The sequence below is a fragment of the Tamandua tetradactyla genome, chromosome 6, assembly GCF_023851605.1.
Source record: "Tamandua tetradactyla isolate mTamTet1 chromosome 6, mTamTet1.pri, whole genome shotgun sequence".
Lineage (NCBI taxonomy): Eukaryota > Metazoa > Chordata > Mammalia > Pilosa > Myrmecophagidae > Tamandua > Tamandua tetradactyla.
In genome coordinates this window covers 61,089,328-61,103,771 of record NC_135332.1, presented here as the reverse complement: position 1 = coordinate 61,103,771, position 14,444 = coordinate 61,089,328, and the positions used below count along the sequence as shown (strand labels likewise).

The window sequence follows — 14,444 nt, the reverse complement described above, 5'->3', positions numbered from 1 at the left end:
AGACCGTTGCTGAAGGCAGCGCTCATGTGGCGGGGGCGCTAGGAGGAATCAAGGAGGTCACGTGATCGGGACAAGTCACGTGACGGAGGGACAGCGGGGAGCGCGAGGCAGGCCGGGTGTGGGTCACGTGACACAGGGAGAGGTGGGCGGGGCAGCGGTGTCTGCTCGCGGCGTCGGCGGCGAAGTCTGCGGCTCTGGGTAGTGCCCCACGCCCGGCCCGCCCCCGCCACCCGCTATCTTCTCTCCCGCACTTCTCGGACGCTGCCGGCCTTGTCCGCTGTCGCGTTTTGGTGTGCGGGTGTGCGCAGGCGCGGCGTGGGCGAGCAGCCCGGGTGGGTGGGCGGCGGAGCCCGGGAGCGCGCGGACGAGACCATGGCGGGCAGCGGTGCGGGGGTTGGTGGTGTCGGAGAGACGAAGGTGATTTACCATTTGGATGAGGAAGAGACTCCCTACCTGGTGAAGATCCCTGTCCCCGCCGAGCGCATCACCCTGGGCGATTTCAAGAGCGTTCTGCAGCGGCCCGCGGGCGCTAAGTACTTTTTCAAGTCTATGGATCAAGATTTCGGGTGAGCGCGAGGCCTAGACTAGGACCGATGGGGGCTGGAGTGGATTGAGCAATATTGAGGGACACAGATCTGTTCTGAACCATACTGGGATTTTCTGGGCTTCGTGGAGCAGACTGTTCTAGGCTGGGTAGATTGACTCTCCCGGAACGGACAAGGTTATGCTTCGGCGAATGGAGGCACACGGAGCTAGCTGTAGAAGGGCAGACTGGGCTGTACTAAACCAGATTAGAGAAGATTAGGCTATACTGAACTAGAGCGGGGCACACGGGCTTATTTGGGGGGTAGACTGTCCTGAACTAGATGGATCTGTCCTTTGGTAGTTGAGTACCTTCTGAGCAGTCTTGTAGCACCCTGAGTATACAGGGATCTCTTGAGATAGATTGGGCTATCATGAGGCAATTTGGGACATTTCGGGCCTATAATGAGATAGTTTGGGGGGACAGTCTAGGTTCTACTAATGCAGACAGTGCGGTTTTGGGATGTTCCAGGCTGTCGTGGAGTAGATTAGGCTGTTCTGGAGAAACGTGGTCTATTCTGGTCTCTCCTGGGTTAGACAGACTTGTATGGTTGATCCTGGTTTGTTTTGGGGCCGCCGTGGTTTTATTAGAATACTTGATACTGGGGCAGCTGGGGCAGTTAGGGTCTATACTAGTACAGACGGCTGTATGGGGATATCTCAGTCTATACTGTTGTAGACAGCTGCAGGTGGGGGGTGTTCTAGGCTGTGTGAGATTACAGTGGGCTTTGCTGGAGTAATTTGGGACCTTCTGGACTATCCTGGGCTAACCCTAGGCTGTTTGTAATGCAGAGCAAGCCCTTATGTTTTTATATAGCCTTTGGGACAATCCCTCAGGGGCACTCAGTCTCAGTGCTTCTGGAGGCAGGCTAGATTAAGTTGGGATAGCCTGAGTTCTTGAAGAATTATGACTGTGTTCTACCTAGAAGGGCTGACTGACACTGGGAGAGCAGTGCTGTCTGGAGAGTTCCCTTGGAGTTAAATCAATGTTCTTTTATGTGTCAGCACTGTAATCTTGGGCAACATATTTAACTTTCTGGGACTTTGATGTGCATAACTGTGAAATGAAGATAATCTCTGAATAAAATGCTTAGTGGAAGTTCATGGCACACGTAAATTCTCAGTGATTAGTAATTATCATTATTTGTATCAAGGTTGACTAGTCCTAGACTAGGTTATAGTGATACAGAATAACTTGTCTTGGAGTCACTGGGCTGTCCTGAGACTGCGATTTGGGGACGGAAACTACATTACACTGAGATTAGTAGTAACTGGCTGTGTTGATACAGAACAGGTCATGCTGGTAGCAAATGGATTAAGTTGGCATATATCCAAGCTCTCAGAACCCATATTAGGCTAAAGGATTAATCAACAGGATGTCCCAATTTGGGTGTGAGAATGTGTGTATGAGAGGAAATAGAGAAACCAGAGTCTCATAGTTCATTTATTTATTCATTCAGTCAAATATTTGCTAACGCTTCCTAAGCGTTGGATACCAGCTTGTGTGGTCAGGGCCTGGTGTCCAACAGGAAGGGCATTCCTCATTTGATGTGGTGCTTGACAAGAAGGGCCAAGTCCAGTCTACCATAAGGAACCCAGTGGAGAGATGACCCGTAGGCCTGGGCTTCCCTTTTGAGCAGATTGCTTTCTGCAGAGTTCTGTGCCACGTGAGGCACATGGGAATGGGAGGATGGGCTCCTTTGCTGTGGGACCGCTCAGCCTAACGGCGAAGTGCTGTTCTTTGGACTAATGGCTATTTTCACCTAGCAAAGCAGCACGTTTGGATAGATCTCTGGAAGATTAGTTAAAGAAAAATAAAGGGGAGCATGATTAGAGAGATGAAGCCCAAAGCCTTTAGGGTAGGTGTGTGAGGAAGAGAAATGGGGGTGGGATGAGGTCACCAGCAAGGCTGGTAAGGTTGGATATGTTGGGCTCCTGGGGTGGCCATGGGAGGGTGGTTTTTTCAATTGGACTGAGAGATTTGAATCAGACTCAAGGAAATCTTTGCAGTAGCATTGAGCCCCCAAGGATGAGCTGGGGAGAGAAGTTAAAATAAGGAAAGGGAATTAATTGAGTTTAGAGCCTTCTCAGGGCAAGAGGGAGGTGTTGCAGAGTAAAAGAATACGACTTGGATAAGGAGAGAAAGTCAACATCCCTGAGCTGCTGGAAGGTTGGGAGGATGCAGAAACTTTGAAATGTGGATGGGAGCTGGGGGAAAATTGCCCAGCCTCATTGACCTTTATCTTATCTCTTTGCAGGGTGGTGAAGGAAGAAATTTCAGATGACAATGCCCGCCTTCCCTGCTTCAATGGAAGGGTGGTCTCCTGGGTAAGGGGCCCTGACTGTAAGGGCCCAGGCCCTTCCACATTGCCCAGCTCCCCCCAGCATCTGTAGCCCTCTGTTCGGTCGTGGAGGCCCTGACTTTCTGCTTTCCTGCCCATTTGGGGTCTGGATCCCCTCAGCCTTCTTCCTCTAGAGCCTCTACTGCTTGCTGCTGCTTTCTGGGCGCTTCTCTAGGCTCTCTCAGTCTCTCAGACTCTCTAAACCTCTCCCTTACTCGTAGCACTCATGCCCTGCCTCCCAATTGAGCCCGTTTTGTTATTTGCACCCTTTTAGCTAGTGTCATCAGATAACCCCCAACCAGAGATGGCTCCCCCACCAGCCCACGAGCCTCGGGCAGAACAGGTGCCTCCACCACCACCATTACCCCCTTTGCCACCAGAGAGGACCAGCGGCATTGGTGACTCCAGGCCTCCATCCTTCCAGTGAGTCCTGGGGATTCTTGAGTCTGGGGAGGAAGGTGAGGAGGGAGCCTAAGGCCCTTGGGAGGGGAAACTGAGGATTTGGAGCCCTGTCTCCCTGATGCGGGGGAGAAACCATCTTTGCCCCTCTAGCCCTAATGTATCCAGCAGCCGGGAAAATCTGGACCCTGAGACAGAGACGGAGTCAGTAGTGTCCCTGAGGCGCGAGCGACCTCGCCGGAGAGACAGCAGTGAGCACAGCGGTGAGGGGGGCTGGGACGGGGGGGGGGGGGTGCCAGACCCGAGCCTTGGTGGTGTTCAGAGCCTGAAGCCCGGCTCTTGAGGTTCCTCTTCATCCTCAGGTGGGGGCCACAGGCCCAGCGCCCCCTCGAGGCTGGAGCGCCATCTGGCTGGATATGAGAGCTCCTCCACCCTAATGACCAGTGAGCTGGAGAGCACCAGCCTGGGGGACTCAGACGAGGATGACACCATGAGCCGGTACGGCTCCTCAGCTCTCTCCCCAGGACTCCCAGCCCCCCTCCTCCTTCCTCCCCTCCCTCCTTCCTGTTAATCCTCTCCTTCTTCCCGGGACCTCTTCCTCCTGCAAGCACTGTCCTTCCCAACCCCTTGGCAGGTTCAGCAGCTCCACGGAGCAGAGCAGCGCCTCCCGCCTCCTCAAACGCCATCGTCGGCGGAGGAAACAGCGGCCGCCCCGCCTGGAAAGGGTGAGGGGGTCCCCACGGGGAAGCTGGGGACATGGGTCTTGGCTTGGGGGGTACTGGGGTGCAGACAGTGAGAATCCTCCGGGGTTGTTGAAGGGAATTCCACTCCTTCCGCTTTTCTCCACTGCAGACCTCGTCCTTCAGCAGCGTCACTGATTCCACAATGTCTCTCAACATCATCACGGTCACACTCAACATGGGTATGGAGGGAGCCTGGGGCTTGGGGCTGGGAAGGACCTGGTGACCCCTCCCCTGCCCTTGTCACATGGATTCCCTCCATAGAGAAGTACAATTTCCTGGGCATCTCCATCGTGGGCCAGAGCAACGAGCGGGGTGACGGCGGCATCTACATTGGCTCCATCATGAAGGGTGGGGCTGTGGCGGCCGATGGGCGCATCGAGCCTGGGGACATGCTCTTGCAGGTGTGCTGGGACAGGGCACCGCCAGCGCCACCCGGGGCAGGGGCTCCGCCTCCCCCGCCCTGTCTGACCCCCTGCCCCTCCTCGCCAGGTGAACGACATGAACTTCGAGAACATGAGCAACGATGACGCAGTGCGGGTGCTGAGGGACATTGTGCACAAACCCGGGTGAGCCTCGGAGCCAGGCTCGGGCCCTCAGTCCTCTTTCATGGTCCCTTTCACCTTTGCATTGTAACTCAGAAAACCACGCCTGGGAACGCTCCTATAAAGCACGTTAAACAAAAACATGAAGCGTAACGAATACAAGAAAGTAGAGCGTAAGGAACCTAGAGCGAATACCTATATCACCGCCTGTTGGACTGTGAACTAGGAGATTACCCAGATCCCAGAAGCCCCTCGCCCCAGGGCCTTCCCTGCTGTCCCGTTGCCCCAAGGGAAACCGTTCTCCTGACTTCTTCAGTCTTCTCTGAACAAAGAAACTGTTTGCTTGGCTTGGTAGTTTGCCACCAGGCATGTGTCCTTGAACAGCCTGCTCTTGCCCCGTCTCTGAATGGAATCTTCCACCTGTACTCATGTCACTCAGCAGTATGGGCTTCAGAGTTGCCCATGTCACTGAGTCGTCTACGCTGTGGAGCCAGGCTAGGTGTTCTGTTCTCTCTCGCTCCCTCCCCCAACCCATCTGTATTCCAGGCCTCCCCCATCCTGAGCTCCCGCCACCCCCGATTCACTGGCCTTCTCTTCCCAACAGTCCCATCGTGCTGACTGTGGCCAAGTGTTGGGATCCCTCTCCCCAGGCCTATTTCACTCTCCCCCGAAGTGAGTGCTGCCCAGGGAGGGGCCCAGAGTGGAGAGGGGCACTGGGAGGCTTGGGAGTGGGGTGGGGATGGGTAGAGGAAGGTCAAGGCTGAGGTGGGTGGGAGTCTGAGCCAGGGAAGGACAGGGCTGGCTTCCTGGAACTGGGAAGTGACCATGCTGTTGGCCTTCCCTGTCCCAGACGAGCCCATCCAGCCCATTGACCCTGCCGCCTGGGTCTCCCATTCCGCCGCGCTGACGGGCACCTTCCCAGCCTACCCGGGCTCCTCGTCCATGAGCACCATCACGTCTGGATCTTCTCTGCCTGACGGTGAGTCCCCAGTGCCACCCCATACCAGCCCTCTCCGGAAGGCCTGCTTTCCCCCTACCCCCCACCACCCCTGTGGGAATAGGCACTGCCTCTGATGTCCCATTGTCCCTTCTGTCAGGCTGTGAGGGCAGGGGACTCTCTATCCATACCGACATGGCATCAGTGACCAAGGCCATGGCAGCTCCCGAGTCTGGCCTAGAAGTTCGAGACCGCATGTGGCTCAAAATCACCATCCCTAATGCCTTCCTAGGTATGGCTGGGCCCTGGGTGGGTGGCCTGGGAAGGGGGTGGAGCCCAGGGCTGAGAAAGACCCGGGGAGGGGTGGGGTACAAGAGTCGGGGGAGCCTGAGGCCTTTCCCATTTGGTACGGACTCCAGGCTCGGATGTGGTTGACTGGCTCTACCACCACGTGGAGGGCTTCCCGGAGCGGCGGGAGGCCCGCAAGTACGCCAGCGGGCTGCTCAAAGCGGGGCTCATCCGGCACACCGTCAACAAGATCACCTTCTCGGAGCAGTGCTATTATGTCTTCGGAGACCTCAGCGGTGGCTGTGAGAGCTGTGAGTCCCCCCTGGGGAGGCTATGGCGGCCTGGCCACGTCTCTCCCACCCCAGACCTCACCCAGAAACTGCAGCAGAGGCCACAGTGTACCGTGAGCAGTCTGGGCCCTGGGCTGGGTGATCGGCCAAGGCGGCTAGTGGTGCTGAAGTCCGCTGCACTCTGTGGCCGGGTTTTGGGGGCACACTGTGTCCGCTGGAAGAAAGGGCACCATTTTCTGAGTCACAAGCCCTGGCCTTGGCCCTGCCATGATGGCAGGGATGGGTGGGGAATTTTCTGTCAGGTGCCCTTGTAATCCCCAGTTTGATCCCCACCTCACAGGTGGTACTAGGGAAATGGTTCCCAGTTCCTCTTCATTCTAAATCTTGGGGGCCTGGCCTCTGGAAGCAGCAACTTCCTATTCTCTTCTCTTGCTTTCTAGACTTGGTCAACCTGTCTTTGAATGACAATGATGGCTCCAGTGGGGCTTCAGACCAGGACACCCTGGCTCCTTTGCCTGGGGCCACTCCCTGGCCCCTGCTGCCCACCTTCTCCTACCAGTACCCAGCCCCGCACCCCTACAGCCCCCAGCCCCCTCCTTACCATGAGCTCTCCTCCTACACCTATGGTGGAGGCAGTGCCAGCAGCCAACACAGTGAGGGTAAGTCAACCCTGCATCTCAGTGTGGCCTGGGAGGGGAAGCCAGTGTGAGGAAGATGGCACAGGGGCTGGGGAGCCCAGGGTTCCTGGCTGGGGCTAAGTTGCTCCCATCTCTACCCCCAACAGGGAGCCGGAGCAGTGGGTCGACACGAAGCGATGGGGGGGCAGGGCGTGCAGGGAGGCCTGACGAGCGGGCCCCTGAGTCCAAGTCTGGCAGCGGCAGTGAGTCTGAGCCCTCCAGCCGGGGCAGCAGCCTTCGGCGGGGTGGGGAACCCGGAGGGACTGGTGATGGGGGCCCTCCCCCATCCAGGGGCTCATCAGCAGGTGCTCCCAATCTCCGAGCCCACCCAGGGCTCCATCCCTATGGACCACCCCCTGGCATGGCCCTGCCCTATAACCCCATGATGGTGGTCATGATGCCCCCACCCCCACCTCCTGTACCCCCAGCCGTGCAGCCTCCGGGGGCCCCTCCAGTTAGAGACCTGGGCTCCGTACCCCCAGAGTTGACAGCCAGTCGCCAAAGCTTCCACATGGCTATGGGGAACCCCAGTGAGTTCTTTGTAGATGTCATGTAGTGCCCAGTGGGGCCATGTTGGGTCTCCACCCTTGGCCTGTCCACTCTTTGCTTGGTGCTCCTACCCCACTCTTGGGTTACTTGTCCATCATGGACTTGTTACTCTCCCTGTGCCTGGGGTCAGCTTTTGGCTGCTGCTGGCCGGGAGGTGGTTGCCACTGTGACTTTCACCAGCAGTGCCTGGTTCCTTCCCCATGCCTCGGGGGTCTGCAAGGGACTTTTGGATATTTTTAGCTTTATTGTTTTTTACAAGTCTTTGGGGGGGGCGGGTGTTAAAATAGACATTTTTTTTTACACTTTCTGATTTTTTTATAGATATTTCCTCTTTTATATGAAGAATCCCCATCTCTTGGGCCCCTTCTTAAAACCCCAAAATGTGACCTCCTAGCCCAGTCGCCCGTCAGCTCTGCCCTGTGCAGGGAAGGGGGTGGTCATGGTACCCTGGGAGGAGGAAAGGGCTGGTCACCCAGACCGCAGTCCAGGGCATCCGGGGATGTGGTATGTGGGGGCTCGTGTAGCTGCCTTTGTTACTCTATTTATTTTAGTCATTTGTATAAAACACCAAATAAAGCAATAGAGGCAAAATCCTGACCTCCTCTGGCTCCTTTCTTTGGGAGGGAGGCAGGTAGCTGAGGCAAAGTCGTGAGAAAAGACAGCAAAGCATGCTTCTTAGTAACTTTATTATTTGTAAGGCAGCAAGTGCTCCCTCTGAGAGCAGGCACGTCCTGGGAGCTCAAGGCCCCCTTCAAGGCAGACCCAGGCCCTGGGTCTTGAGAGAAGGCACGTGTCTCTCCTGGGTGGGCATGTTCAGAAGCCAAGAGGGTTGTTGGTGACCACCCCACCACGCTCCACCAAGGCCTGGGAGATACTTTTGAAGTTGCGGAAGAGCTGCTGCTGCTGAGGGTCAGAGTGTAGCGCAGCCATGTTCTCCCGGATCCGGGCTGCAGCCTGTGGAGAAAGGGAAGGAGAGGTTAGGCCTGAGCCTCGAACCACTCCTCCCCTGCACTTGGTGACCCCAAGTCTCACCTCAATACACCAGCTGTCACAGAGCAGTTTCTCATGCTGGGCTGTGGGGTGGCCCTCACTCAGGGCTCTTGAGGCTCTGGTGGGAAGTGGTAGGGGGCCCGGGGAGAAATCTGTACTGAGATCCTGGCCCAGGATCCCCTTCCCACTAGAACCTCCTGGAGCTCAGCCCTCCCAGCCCCCACTGTCCCCTCACCTGGAGAGAACCACCACCATGGCATAGAGGTCAATGGCACCATCTGCCAGGCGCTGCAGCAGAAACTGTTCATCTGTCAGGTAGATGGAAAGGTAGAAATGTTACTCTGAGGGAAAGCAGGGAGGGAGGTGGGACTTGCGGTAGAGCTTACTCACTGACAATGTCTTTTTTATGTTTTATCAGCTTGGCCTCCACCACTGTGGCAAACTGCTCCAGAGCCTGCACTGCCTGAAGAGATTGGGAGGGTGCACAGGACTCAGAGGGCGCTCTGCCCATCAGCCCTGGACTCAGGCTGGTCCCCACCTTTGACCATTTACCAGCTTGCCGCTGTGACTCAAGTCCTGGTGGATGATTCCACTGAGGCTCAGGCCACTGCCCAGCCCTGCCCGCCTGAGAGGAGGGGAGGATGACTGGTTAGTTGTCATGTACACTCCACCCTCCCCTGGCCCGAGCCCCTGCCCCTCAGCTTACCGCCTCAGCTGCTTGCCTGCCTCTCCCAGCAGGAGGCCTGCATTCCCAAAAGGATTCTTTAGAGCATTGCCAAGCCCAGAGAGTTCTTTTCCTTTGTCCTGTGGGGGAGGAGGGTCTAATAATCAGGGCTCACTGGGCTCCCCACCTCCTCCCCCAACTTCTTCTTCTTACTATACAGCCTTGCAAAGCCACAAACAGCCGGAGAATGTCATTCGTCCCTTCAAAGATCCGGAAGATGCGAAGATCACGGAGCACGCGCTCCACCCCAGGCTCCTACCACCATGGAAGACAGATGCTAAGGCCCCTGCTGAAGGGTACCTCTCCCCAACTCCAGCCCACCTGGGGCAGAGGACCACCCCATACCTTCATGAACCCCATGCCCCCCATGATCTGGATGCACTCATCGGTCACCTCCCAGGCTGCCTCCTAGGGATAAAGAACCAGATGAGATGGTTTTCCAGCCAGGTTCCCAAACTGGACCCTCCTTCCCAGCATCCCCTGGAACCTCACCGAGCCAAAGATTTTGCTGATGGCAGCTTCTATCTGGAAGTCCTTGGATCCCTGGTCCATGTTGGCACTTACCATGTAAGCCATGGACTGAGGTTGTAATGGTGGGATGCGGGAAAGAAAGAAAATCAAAAAAGGCTATATCAGACTCAACCTGGTGGCCTAGATATGACCCAGTTTCACTGGGCCCCATATTCTTATTCACCTCCTATGTATCAGGCACATCTAACTATTTGTTCCCTTGAAGAAGTTTATCAGGAGCTTCCAGGCATTTTGCTTCCTGAAAGGGGTGAAGAGGTGAGGGTTGGGGGCAGAATTGACTGCGGGTACTGCTAGGAAGCCCTTCAGCACGATAGCACCCATCTCTGTTCTGCAGAAGCTGAGCTGACTATGCCTCCCCGCATCCCCTAGGGCATTGGTGTAAAGCTGGAGACCCACTGCCCCAGGTGCTGCTGGGGGTTGTAGTCCCATCGACGGGCAAAAGGCTATTGGGCTTCAGGAAGAGGGTGACAGGGACCTTACCTCAGTCACATACTGTAGCATAGCCATGCGGGCCAACTTCTCTTGGATCAGGCCAAAGTTGTGAATTTTCTCCCCAAATTGGGTCCGATTAGTAGCATGATCCACCTGAAAGAGGATGCATATATCCCAGGAGGGGTTCTGCAGTCTCCCCAGGAGAAGACCTAAGCTGGGGCTGGGGGGCTGGGCTTTGGCCATAGCCAAGGGTCATTCCACACAGGACCGAGAACTAAGCTAGCAGGTCAAGGGCAGCCTGTGGGGGAGGGAAAGACAGGGAGGGTGATCTTGTGACTCAGACTCAGCCTGATGAGGGATGGCAGGCATACTCACCGCCTTGGCAATGATGCCCTTCATGGTGCCGGCGAGAGCTGCGGCCATGCCAAACCTTCCATTGTTGAGAATGTGCATGGCGACCTTGAAGCCGCCCCCCACCTCACCCAGCACATTCTCTGCCGGCACCCGGACGCCATCAAAGTACACCTCTGCCGTGTTTGAGGCCTTGATGCCCATCTTCTTTTCAGGGGGCCCGCTGTGACAAGTCAGGGCCAGAAAGCAGGGGTGTGTCCCATAAATTGCCACCAGGGAAAAAACTGCCCCCCTCATTCCTTCTGAACCTAGGAGGACCCGCAGTTCCCACGCTGTAAGAGGGTATAAACGATAGTTCTGCACATGCCCAAAGGGCTGCAGAGCTTGGCTGCATTCTGCCATCATGTGTTTGGCCCCCTGGTTGCCAGGAGCCAAGGCTTTTGGTCAACTACATACGTATTTGTCCCACAGGGAAGCTGCTTTGGTTTCTGCACACATCCCCAGGGTGACACAACAGTCATCAGCCCTGGAGTGCAGCAGGACCCTCCCTCCACGCCCTACCTCTTCCCAAATCCACTCACTGGGTAATGCCCCCAAAGCTCCTCTCCACCACAAAAGCTGTGATCTTCTCTTTTGTGGTCCCTGTGGATGCATCTGTAATTGGTGTTTTGGCAAAAACGGTGAAGATTTCGGCTAGACCCCCGTTGCTGTGGAAGGATGAGGAGGGCAGTCAGGGTGAGGCTAATTGAGAGCTATGGGGTCTGAAATCAGGGAGGGGTGGAGAGGAGAGAAATGGGAGGAAGATTGCCTGATCCAAATCTTGCTTCCATTGAGGGTATAGTATTTTCCACAGGGGCTTGGCACAGCTGAGGTTCGGATGGAGGCAGCATCTGATCCACTTGAGGGCTCAGTGAGGCAGAAAGCAGCGATAGTCTCCCCTAGTTGGGGAGAGAGATTTACTGAGGGTCATCATGGGTAGTGAAGTCCCCTCAGTGTCCCCCAGCCCCTCCTACTGGTCTCCCTTAATGCCTTGGGCAATATTCAGTTTCCTTTCGTTACCCCAGACTCTCCTGCAACTTAGGTCCCCAGCTTTGCCAGTAATCTCAGCACCCGCCGGCCTAACTGGTGCCAAACCCAGGACACCCCCAAGCCCCCGGGTCTCCCAGGACTGCCTCACCAGATGCCAGTTTGGGGAGGTATTTTTCTTTCTGGGCCTTTGTGCCAAAGAGCAGGATGCCTTTGAAACCGATGCTCTGATGGGCCCCCAGAGTGATGCCCACGCCGAGGTCATGCATTCCCACAATCTCCACTAGGCGCGCGTACTGTGGGGGTGGGTGGGAGGGTAGGCAGGTGTGGGGCTGGGGTGGGGCCCAACCTGGGCCATCCCCACAGAGCCAATGCAGAGAGCAAGGTCAACTGTGAGAAGGGCACAACAGAGGGCACTGTGTCCACCCCAGTCTTGGTGGGAGGGGGACTTCCTGCTCTCCTTTTGCCAAGTGGTCCCACCTGACAGATTCACTTAAACTCGGAAACCAGGGTAGGGTCTGTGGCTGCAGGCAAGGGCACCTGTAGTCAGTGTGTTAAGTTTGAGGATGTGTGTGCACGGTGGGGAGAGTCAGCATCCCACAGGCTCCCGGGGCAGTAGTCTGGTCAGGAATGAACCCTAGAGGTGAAGAAGGGGCTGACTGCCAAGCTGGAGTGGTTTGGAAAGTGACTCGGGGGCTCTCCTCACCTGGGTATTGCAGAGGCCCACACCGCCCAACTCACTGGGCACTTGCAGACCAAAGGCCCCCAGCTCCTTAAGGCCCTGCAAAGTAGTCTCCTCCACCTGCTCCAGAGCGTCATTCTTGGCTGGATCATTCACCTCCTGGGAAAGAAGTCTCCGGATCCCACATCCAGACTCCTTTTAAATTCCTTAGCCCTGCCCCCCAACACCCTAGGGTCTAAGCCCTCCATCCCTCAGCTTCAGTCATTCCTTACTTGGAAGAAGCGGGACACTGGCCCCACAAGCTCCTTGAGAAACTGTGTCTGCTCCTCAGTGAGCACTGTGTAAGGGCAGGAAGAGGAAATGCAGGTAAGACAGGGCTGTCAGGGGAATGCCCTACCCCTCCCCACCTCTGAATAGCCATTCCCTTACCAGATGGGTATGGGAACACTTGGTCCGTGGTGAGATGGCCCTTAAACATCCCCACAGCAAAGGACTTAGATTCCTGTTCAGGGAAAAGAGAGTTTCAGGAAATTGTGTGGGACGGCTCTTTCCCAACTCAGTTCCCACGGGCCTTGGAACACATACCGTGTGGAGTTGTTTCTCTTTGGTGGGTACCTCAGGAAGGGAATCTGACTTATCCAGAACCGCCTGGGAAAAGGAATGGTTAGCGAGGTCGGGGAAGGGGCTTCCGGTGTGTCAAGGAGGGCAGATCCGGTCACCTTTCCCCTAGTTCCATCTCCTGCCCTTTCCCCTACTTCCGGTGCCAGCCTGCAGAACAGGTGTCTGGGGCATAAAGGGTGAGCCCTACTGACCGTGGGGCCCCGAGGCGAATCCCGACTCCCACACCTCTCTCCCACGTCCGTCGTCTCTCACCTGGGTGGCTCCACTGGCGTAGGGTCGGAGGGCAGGGCCCGGTTTGGGCTGCCCCAGGAGCGCGCTGCACCGCGAGCTGAGGGAAATGGGAGTTCAGGCCCGCCCCTGGGCCCCCCCGCTCCCCGTCCCCTGCTGTCATACACATACCTGCCGCCTCCTAACAGGAGTAGCTGCCGCCCCACGCTTGGGGCTATCCTTGCCCCCTGCATCTCCGCGCTGCTGAGGCCCCGGCTGCCTGGAGCTGACCTAACGCTTTCGCCCCGCCTCCCGCAGCCGGGTCCCTTCCACTTGACGCATCCTCCACAATGCACCGGGAGGCGGGCGGGCGGGGCTTCCCGGCGCCGGGCATGCCGGGAGTCGTAGTCCCGGAGCGCCCCCAGGCCCTGCATCCTGGTTGACCTGGAGTGATCTCCAAGCGTCATTTGTCCCTTCAAACTCCCTTATCCAGCCTGTCCAAATGAGAGGCTAGCCCTCCTCGGGAGGGATGATGAGATAGGATGGGACGGAAGAGGGAGGAGCTGAGGCGACTGCAGCCAGAGGGATTGAAGGTAGACTGAAGGGAGGACTTCCCACGTAGCATTAGAAGGGAGAAATTGAAAGACAGAAGTGTAAGGTGAACTCTAGAGGCAGACACATGGAAAGATGACTTTTCAGCCCCGAAAGAAATCCATCAATTTCAACCACAACCAAAGGGAAGGGAATGGTTGGGTGGGGTCTCAAACTATCCTCTTGAGACGTAGGAAGTGACACTCGAAGCACCGAAAATTTCACAATAGATGGCACTCCAGCACCCTGTGTTCACTGCCTCCCCCTATGGCCTCTAAGGCCTTCCTGGTCATCCATCTCTTTTTGCCCTCTGCTCCTTCCAGGATCATTGGGTCCAGGCTAGACCTCTGGGCAGATGGATTTTTCTGCCTGAAAAGAGCTATAGGAATACTCATCCCCTCTCTCTCCCATACTTCCCTGTGTGCTGACCCAGCCCTGGGTCAAAAAGTCTCAGGTAATTTATATTCCACTTCTGCAGTTCCATTGGGGAAAGGGCCCAGGAGGATAGAGCTGAGCTCAACTTCCTTACCTTTGTGCTGCAGGAACCTCTGTGTAGGGAAATTCTCTCTCCAAGCCCCACAGGAGAGCAGCTAAATTTGGGAAAAGAGGCCAGGGAATGTGGAGAAAGGGGGTGGCCGTGGGATCTGGGAAGGATGGAGCAGCAGGGCAAGTCAGTCAGAGATGTCTCCTTTCCCCAACAGTTAAAACTGGGTGGAGAGAAGGCAGCTCAATTTAATCCTGGGGGATTAGGGAGATTAAAATGAGAGAAGGGAGAGATGTCTGAGAGACCAAGAGGTGAAAGACGGAGCTCCTTTGGAGGGGTGGCCTGGGAGCAGAGGTGGGGGAACATGGTGCTGAGAGTCCCAGATTCTTGTCCTGAATCTTTCTGCAGGGTCTGGGGTAAAAAGGCAAAGGGTAGTGTTCCTGTAAGTGTCTCCGG

At 56.3% G+C, this 14,444-nt stretch overlaps 2 protein-coding genes across 9 annotated transcripts; one reads left to right on the top strand and one right to left on the bottom strand.

The window, feature by feature from the left end:
* Positions 1–148: 148 nt before the first annotated feature.
* Positions 149–9,181, top strand: DVL2 (dishevelled segment polarity protein 2). Of its 6 annotated transcripts, XM_077165733.1 has the most exons (16): positions 149–566; positions 2,841–2,910; positions 3,199–3,347; positions 3,456–3,586; positions 3,686–3,821; positions 3,958–4,048; positions 4,176–4,245; positions 4,328–4,467; positions 4,556–4,632; positions 5,213–5,280; positions 5,459–5,587; positions 5,706–5,837; positions 5,965–6,144; positions 6,564–6,782; positions 6,908–7,003; positions 7,671–9,181. In XM_077165733.1, the coding sequence occupies exons 1-16, from the start codon at positions 373–375 to the stop codon at positions 7,688–7,690; spliced, it is 1,902 nt and encodes a 633-aa protein (XP_077021848.1). In that variant the 5' UTR covers positions 149–372; the 3' UTR covers positions 7,691–9,181. The 6 variants fall into 6 exon arrangements, with proteins under 6 accessions (XP_077021848.1, XP_077021847.1, XP_077021844.1 ...); XM_077165732.1 differs by having other exon boundaries at positions 3,495–3,586; positions 6,908–9,178; XM_077165729.1 differs by having other exon boundaries at positions 3,456–3,574; positions 6,908–9,178.
* ACADVL (acyl-CoA dehydrogenase very long chain) lies at positions 8,019–13,264 on the bottom strand. 3 transcript variants are annotated; one of them, XM_077165734.1, is made up of 20 exons: positions 13,106–13,262; positions 12,959–13,034; positions 12,671–12,733; positions 12,515–12,587; positions 12,358–12,422; positions 12,110–12,280; positions 11,555–11,699; positions 11,186–11,315; positions 10,959–11,084; positions 10,402–10,600; positions 10,075–10,179; positions 9,556–9,642; positions 9,409–9,471; positions 9,217–9,318; positions 9,046–9,143; positions 8,892–8,964; positions 8,730–8,802; positions 8,575–8,647; positions 8,382–8,457; positions 8,019–8,303 (listed from the first exon to the last, which is right to left on the bottom strand). In XM_077165734.1, the coding sequence occupies exons 1-20, from the start codon at positions 13,165–13,167 to the stop codon at positions 8,163–8,165; spliced, it is 2,001 nt and encodes a 666-aa protein (XP_077021849.1). In that variant the 5' UTR covers positions 13,168–13,262; the 3' UTR covers positions 8,019–8,162. The 3 variants fall into 3 exon arrangements, 2 of the variants coding, with proteins under 2 accessions (XP_077021849.1, XP_077021850.1); XM_077165735.1 differs by having other exon boundaries at positions 12,110–12,244; positions 13,106–13,261; XR_013177845.1 differs by having other exon boundaries at positions 8,181–8,303; positions 8,382–8,491; positions 13,106–13,264.
* Positions 13,265–14,444: the final 1,180 nt, after the last annotated feature.